Genomic DNA, 8,312 nt, shown 5'->3' with positions numbered 1-8,312 from the left:
AAGCGGCGCAGGTCCTAATCCAGGCACTTGTCATCTCCCGTCTGGATTACTGCAACTCGCTGTTGGCTGGGCTCCCTGCCTGTGCCATTAAACCCCTACAACTCATCCAGAATGCCGCAGCCCGTCTGGTGTTCAACCTTCCCAAGTTCTCTCACGTCACCCCGCTCCTCCGCACACTCCACTGGCTTCCAGTTGAAGCTCGCATCTGCTACAAGACCATGGTGCTTGCCTATGGAGCTGTGAAGGGAACGGCACCTCCGTACCTTCAGGCTCTGATCAGGCCCTACACCCAAATAAGGGCACTGCGTTCATCCACCTCTGACCTGCTGGCCCCCCTACCTCTGCGGAAGCACAGTTCCCGCTCAGCCCAGTCAAAACTGTTTGCTGCTCTGCCACCCCAATGGTGGAACAAGCTCCCTCACGACGCCAGGACAGCTGAGTCAATCACCACCTTCCGGAGACACCTGAAACCCCACCTCTTTAAGAAATACCTGGGATAGGATAAAGTAATCCTTCTAACCCCCCCCCAATGTAAAATAAAATAAAAAATACTATTGTAAAGTGGTTGTTCCACTGGATATCATAAGGTGAATGCACCAATTTGTAAGTCACTCTGGATAAGAGCGTCTGCTAAATGACGTAAATGTAAATGTAAATGTCCTCCTGGCATCCCTAACCCTAACCCAGATTCGTCCGTCTGACTGCCAGATGGTGAAGAGTGATTCACACGTTTTCACTGCTCCAGAGTCCAATGGCAGTGAGCCATTCCAGGGTTGTGTGTGGCTGCTCGGCCATGGAAACCAATTTCATTAAACTACCGCCTAACAGTTTTTGTGCTGATGTTTCTGCCAGAGGTAGTTAGGAACTCGGTAGGGAGTGTTGCATCCGAGGACAGAAATTTGACAAACTGACTAGTTGGAAAGGTGGCATTCTGTGACGGTGCCACGTTGAAAGTCACTTAGCTCTTCGGTAAGACCATTCTACTGCCAACGTTTGTCTGTGGAGATTGCTTGGCTGTGTGCTCAATTTTATACACCTGTCAGCAACGGGTGTGGCTGAAAGAGCCAAATCCCCTAATTTGAAGGGGTGTCCACATTTTGTTTATAAAGTGTATATCATACAAACTCTAGACTTAAACTGTTATAGACTATATCCATCCTGCCCTGCCTTTCTAAAACCTTAGAAAGTCAAGTTAACAAACAGATCACCGACCATTTCGAATCCCACTGTACCTCCTCCACTATGCAATCTGGTTTCCGAGCTGGTCATGGGTGCACCTCAGCCACGCTCAAGGTCCTAAACGATATCATAACCGCCATTGATAAAAGACAGTACTGTGCAGCCATCTTCATCGACCTGGCCAAGGCTTTCGACTCTGTCAATCACCACATTCTTATCGGCAGACTCAATAGCCTTGATTTCTCAAATGACGGCCTCGCCTGGTTCACCAACTGCTTCTCAGGTAGAGTTCAGTGTGTCAAATCGGAGGGCCTGTTGTCCGGACCTCTGGCAGTCTCTATGGGGGTACCACAGGGTTCAATTCTCGGGCCGATTCTTTTCTCTGTATACATCAATGATGTCGCTCTTGCTGCTGGTGATTCTCTGATCTACCTCTACGCAGACGACACCAATCTGTATACTTCTGGCCCTTCTTTGGACACTGTGTTAACAAACCTCCAGACGAGCTTCAATGCCATACAACTCTCCTTCCGAGGCCTCCAATTGCTTTTAAATCCAAGTAAAACTAAATGCATGCTCTTCAACCGATCGCTGCCTGCACCCGCCCACCCGTCCAGCATCATTACTCTGGACGGCTCTGACTTAGAATATGTGGACAACTACAAATACCTAGGTGTCTGGTTAGACTGTAAACTTTCCTTCCAGACTCACATTAAGCATCTCCAATCCAAAATGAAATCTAGGCTTCCTATTTCGCAACAAAGCCTCCTTCACTCATGCTGCCAAACATACCCTCGTAAAACTGACTATCCTACCAATCCTTGACTTCGGCGATGTCATTTACAAAATAGCCTCCAACACTCTACTCAGCAAATTGGATGCTGTCTATCACAGTGCCATCCGTTTTGTTACTAAAGCCCCATATACTACCCACCACTGCGACCTGTATGCTCTCGTTGGCTGGCCCTCACTACATATTCGTCGCCAAACTCACTGTCTCCAGGTCATCTACAAGTCTCTGCTAGGTAAAGCCCCACCTTATCTCAGCTCACTGGTCACCATAGCAGCACCCACCCGTAGCACGCGCTCCAGCAGGTATTTTTCACTGGTCATCCCCAAAGCCAATTCCTTATTTGGCCGCCTTTCCTTCTAGTTCTCTGCTGCCAATGACTGGAGCGAATTGCAAAGATCACTGAAGCTAGAGACTCATATCTCCCTCACTAACTTTAAGCATCAGCTGTCAGAGCAGCTAACCGATCGCTGCAGCTGTACATAGTCCATCTGTAAATAGCCCACCCAATCTACCTACCTCATCCCCATATTGTTTTTATTTACTTTGCTGCTCTTTTGCACACCAGCATCACTACTTACACACCATCATCTGCTCATCATCATCTGCTCATCTATCACTCCAGTGTTAATCTGCTAAACTGTAATTACTTCGCTACTATGGCCTATTTATTGCCATACCTCCTCATGCCATTTGCACACACTGTATATAGACTTTCTTTATTTCTATTATGTTATTGACTGTACGCTTGTTTATTCCATGTGTAACTCTGTGTTGTTGTTTGTGTCGCACTGCTTTGCTTGATTTTGTACCTGTACATAGCCCATCTGTAAACAGCACACCCAACTACCTCATCCCCATATTGTTATTTATCCTCTTGCTCTTTTGCACCCCAGTATCTCTACTTGCACATCATCATCTGCACATCTATCACTACAGTGTTAATGCTAAATTGCAATTATTTCGCCTCTATGGCCTATTTATTGCCTACCTCCCTACTCTTCTACATTTTCACACACTGTACATAGATTTTTCTATTTTTCTTTCCTTTTGTGTTATTGACTGTACGCTTGTTTATTCCATGTGTAACTCTGTGTTGTTGTATGTGTCGAACTGCTTTGCTTTATCTTGGCCAGGTCTCAGTTGTAAATGAGAACTTGTTCTCAACTAGCCTACCTGGTTAAATAAAGGACTTGTTCTCAAATAGCCTACCTGGTTAAATAAAGGACTTGTTCTCTACTAGCCTACCTGGTTAAATAAAGGACTTGTTCTCAACTAGCCTACCTGGTTAAATAAAGGACTTGTTCTCAACTAGCCTACCTGGTTAAATAAAGGACTTGTTCTCAACTAGCCTACCTGGTTAAATAAAGGTGGAATAAAATAAAAACACACACACTGTAGATATTCATGTTGTGATCTCACGGGTTATCCGTCCTACATACTGAAGCCTTCTGAACAGTTGTTATGCAGGAGGATGTACGTAATAAGTAACCTGGTCAGTTGTACCAGAAGGAACCAGTAGAACTAAGACTATCCGTTGTATAAGGCTAGTTGTATAACAAACATGTGGCTGTTTATTTTAACATTAGAGTTGGAATCCAATCCGGCAGAGATAAAGGCTGTTGTTGTTGTTGTGGTGATGGTTGTACAATAAAGCCTGTCCCCCCCCCACCACTGCGCTGAGTCCTTACCTAACAACAACGTTCCCCCCCACCACTCCGCTGAGTCCTTACCTAACAACGTCCCCCCACCACACCGCTGAGTCCTTACCTAACAACAACGTCCCCCCACCACTCTGCTGAGTCCTTACTTAACAACAACGTTCCCCCCCACCACTCCGCTGAGTCCTTACCTAACAACAACGTCCCCCCACCACACCGCTGAGTCCTTACCTAACAACAACATCCCCCCACCACTCTGCTGAGTCCTTACCTAACAACAACGTCCCCCCACCACTCCGCTGAGTCCTTACCTAACAACAACGTCCCACCTACCACTCCGCTGAGTCCTTACCTAACAACAACGTCCCCCCACCACACCGCTGAGTCCTTACCTAACAACAACGTCCCCCCCACCACTCCGCTGAGTCCTTACCTAACAACAACGTCCCACCTACCACTCCGCTGAGTCCTTACCTAACAACAACGTCCCCCCACCACACCGCTGAGTCCTTACCTAACAACAACGTCCCCCCACCACTCCGCTGAGTCCTTACCTAACAACAACGTCCCCCCCACCACTCCGCTGAGTCCTTACCTAACAACAACGTCCCCCCACCACTTCGCTGAGTCCTTACCTAACAACAACGTCCCCCCCACCACTCCGCTGAGTCCTTACCTAACAACAACGTCCCCCCACCACTCCGCTGAGTCCTTACCTAACAACAACGTCCCCCCACCACTTCGCTGAGTCCTTACCTAACAACAACGTCCCCCCACCACTTCGCTGAGTCCTTACCTAACAACAACGTCCCCCCCACCACTCCGCTGAGTCCTTACCTAACAACAACGTCCCCCCACCACTTCGCTGAGTCCTTACCTAACAACAACGTCCCCCCACCACTTCGCTGAGTCCTTACCTAACAACAACGTCCCCCTACCACTCCGCTGAGTCCTTACCTAACAACAACGTCCCACCTACCACTCCGCTGAGTCCTTACCTAACAACAACGTCCCCCCACCACTTCGCTGAGTCCTTACCTAACAACAAATGTAACAACCTTGTCACTACCCCTGTGATCTTCCTGTTAACACTCAGACTCAATCCCTGAGCTTATGTCAACCCCCTGCACACACTCGTGCACGCATGCACAAACACACACACCGTGTGAGCACGTTGTCTGTGTGCAGGGCAGGTGGTTGTGTCTGGCAGGGCAGTGAGAGGACCCTTCCGGCTGTCTGCTGGGGCTGATAACACACCCAGAAGATCAAGGTGGATTCAGGAGGATTAAGAGGGAGGGAGGGACTGGCCCCTAACAGAGCCTATCAGAGACTATCAGGACCCTAACAGAGCCTATCAGAGCCTATCAGGACCCTAACAGAGTCTATCAGAGCCTATCAGGACCCTAACAGAGCCTATCAGAGCCTATCAGGACACTACAAGACCCTCTCAGGACCCTAACAGAGTCTATCAGCACCACTCAAAGATTATCCACTGACGTGAGATCCACAGATGAGAGAGCAAACAAACCCTGGAACAGAAAGAGGAGAGAAGAGAGTTCCCCATCACTGCAGAGAAACAGAGAGAGAAAGAGAGAAAGAGAGAGAGAGAGAGAGAGAGAGAGAGAGAGAGAGAGAGAGAGAGAAAGATGTTAGAGTCAATTCATATTGGAGAGACACGGTACGACTAAATTAGCTTCTAGTGTACGTGTTGTGTTCCAGTATGTATGTGTTGGCGTGGGTGCTGCTGTTTGTGGGGCTGGGTGGAGGTGTGTGCGTGTGTATGATGGAAAACTACACGCTAGTCATAGAGAAGAGAGGTTGTTCTCAGTGTATTGCCGTCAACACCACCATCTGCAGCGGCTTCTGCCACACACAGGTTAGATATCTCAATATTCCTTCATACCTTCATTTCTCTCTCTCTCTCATTCATTCATACCTTCATTTCTCTCTCTCTCATTCATTCATTCTTTCATACCTTAATTTCTCTCTTTCTTTCATTCATTCATTCATTCATTCCTACCTTCATTTCTCTTTCATTCATTCATTCATTCATTCATACCTTCATTTCTCTCTTTCAATCATTCATTCATTCATACCTTCATTTCTCTCTCTCTCTCATTCATTCATACCTTCATTTCTCTTTCATTCATTCATTCATTCATTCTTTCATACCTTAATTTCTCTCTTTCATTCATTCATTCATACCTTCATTTCTCTCTCTCTCTTTCATTCATTCATTCATTCATACCTTAATTTCTCTCTTTCATTCATTCATTCATACCTTCATTCATACCTTCATTTCTCTCTCTCTTTCATTCATTCATACCTTCATTGATTAATTTCTCTCCTTCCTTCCTTCCTTCCTTCCTTCCTTCCTTCCTTCCTTCCTTCCTTCCTTCCTTCCAAAGTATTTAAACAGGACCTGTGGGTGAGAGCAGAGTGAGATATGCTGGGGGATGAGTCTCTCTCTCTTGACCCTTTTCCCTGATCTCTAACCTTTGACCCCTTCTGTGTCAGGACACCAATGTGAAGGGGCGTGTGGGTAAGAGTTACCTGATCCAACGTGGCTGCATGCCCCACTCCCTGGTCTATCATCCCGCCCGCGTGCCAGGCTGCCCGCTGCATGTCAACAACGTGCTCTACTACCCAGAGTCCCGCCGCTGCCACTGCACCCGCTGTGATGGACACGCCCACCGCTGTGTCCACGTGACCCAGGTCACACCCACCCCTTGCACCAGGAAGAGTCCTGCCACCCACAGGACCAGCTCCTCAACCCGCAGGACCTGGACACGCCCACCTGTCAAGAAACACAGCGACCAGGAAACCTGACCAACTGCCCAACTGCCCATTCACACAGCGACCAGGAAACCTGCCCAACTGCCCATCCACACAGCGACTAGGAAACCTGCCCAACTGCCCATCCACACAGCGACCAGGAAACCTGCCCAACTGCCCATCCACACAGCGACCAGGAAACCTTCCCAAATGCCCATCCACACAGCGACCAGGAAACCTGGCCAACTGCCCATCCACACAGCGACCAGGAAACCTGACCAACTAACCATCCACACAGCGACAAGGAAACCTGCCCAACTGCCCATCCACACAGCGACCAGGAAACCTGCCCAACTGCCCATCCACACAGCGACCAGGAAACCTGCCCAACTGCCCATCCACACAGCAACCAGGAAACCTGCCCAACTGCCCATCCACACAGCGACCAGGAAACCTTGCCAACTGCCCAACTGCCCATCCACACAGCGACCAGGAAACCTGCCCAACTGCCCATCCACACAGCGACCAGGAAACCTGGCCAACTGCCCATCCACACAGCGACCAGGAAACCTGCCCAGCTGCCCATCCACACAGCGACCAGGAAACCTGCCCAACTGCCCATCCACACAGCGACCAGGAAACCTGCCCAACTGCCCATCCACACAGCGACCAGGAAACCTGGCCAACTGCCCAACTGCCCATCCACACAGCAACCAGGAAACCTGCCCAACTGCCCATCCACACAGCGACCAGGAAACCTGGCCAACTGCCCATCCACACAGCGACCAGGAAACCTGCCCAACTGCCCATCCACACAGCGACCAGGAAACCTGCCCAACTGCCCATCCACACAGCGACCAGGAAACCTGCCCAACTGCCCATCCACACAGCAACTAGGAAACCTGGCCAACTGCCCATCAACACAGCGACCAGGAAACCTGGCCAACTGCCCATCCACACAGCGACCAGGAAACCTGCCCAACTGCCCATCAACACAGCGACCAGGAAACCTGACCAACTGCCCAACTGCCCATCCACACAGCGACCAGGAAACCTGCCCAACTGCCCATCCACACAGCGACCAGGAAACCTGGCCAACTGCCCATCCACACAGCGACCAGGAAACCTGAGAACCCTTGCCAGACAGACAACATATAGTCTTTATTTACCACCTAACCTATGCAACTGACCATCAACAGCACAGGTCTGAGAAGCAGAGAGACCCAGAGAGACAGCCCTATAGCCCTCTGTTCCAAAGAATAGACTATAGAAGTGTTTGATTACTTGAACTCTTGAGTGGGATCAGGTATCAAGGACTTTGCAGCAGAATCCCATCCCCCCCCCTCCACACAGATGACATATCTGTATCTAAAGCGTTATAGGCTACCGGCAATCTGGCGAACGGTATCCTGGCTACATTCTGAAATCTGTTTGACTTAATGAAATCCACAGGTTTAGCTCATTTTCCAATACTCATGTTTTCAACCTATACTGTATAAGAACGATCCCAAAACACACATCGAAAAGCACTCAGGAATTGTTCAAGAAGACAGTGTCGTGACTGTCCTGATCAGGTCAGGTTACAGGAGACCACAACCCTACAGAGTCTCTCTCAACCCCCCAATAGAGGAGGAGAGATCTAGGGGTATGAGGATGTGGGGGGTTTATGACCCCTCACGCCCATGATAAATCTTAGGCCACAGATGAAATGTCTTTGTCCTCTCACTATGGAAAACCAGCCTCAGAACATTAAACATGCAATAAAGGGACTTTGGAACAATGGTTTCCGTCAGCCACAATGGTGGTCATGACGATAGATGGAATATGAAAATGTATGTCATTTTTGTGTTGTTATTAAAGGTTAATAGGTGATGTTATTACGGAAAACATTGTAACTTTAAGAGTTT

At 48.7% G+C, this 8,312-nt stretch overlaps 1 protein-coding gene across 1 annotated transcript; it reads left to right on the top strand.

Moving 5' to 3' along the window:
• Positions 1–5,350: 5,350 nt before the first annotated feature.
• On the top strand, positions 5,351–6,459 carry LOC115166445 (thyrotropin subunit beta-like). The gene is made up of 2 exons (XM_029720344.1): positions 5,351–5,506; positions 6,148–6,459. The coding sequence occupies exons 1-2, from the start codon at positions 5,351–5,353 to the stop codon at positions 6,457–6,459; spliced, it is 468 nt and encodes a 155-aa protein (XP_029576204.1).
• Positions 6,460–8,312: the final 1,853 nt, after the last annotated feature.

This window comes from Salmo trutta, chromosome 28, assembly GCF_901001165.1.
Source record: "Salmo trutta chromosome 28, fSalTru1.1, whole genome shotgun sequence".
In the NCBI taxonomy this organism is placed as follows: domain Eukaryota; kingdom Metazoa; phylum Chordata; class Actinopteri; order Salmoniformes; family Salmonidae; genus Salmo; species Salmo trutta.
The sequence above is the reverse complement of the archived record's forward strand: the minus strand, read 5'-3'. Positions and strand labels throughout refer to the sequence as shown.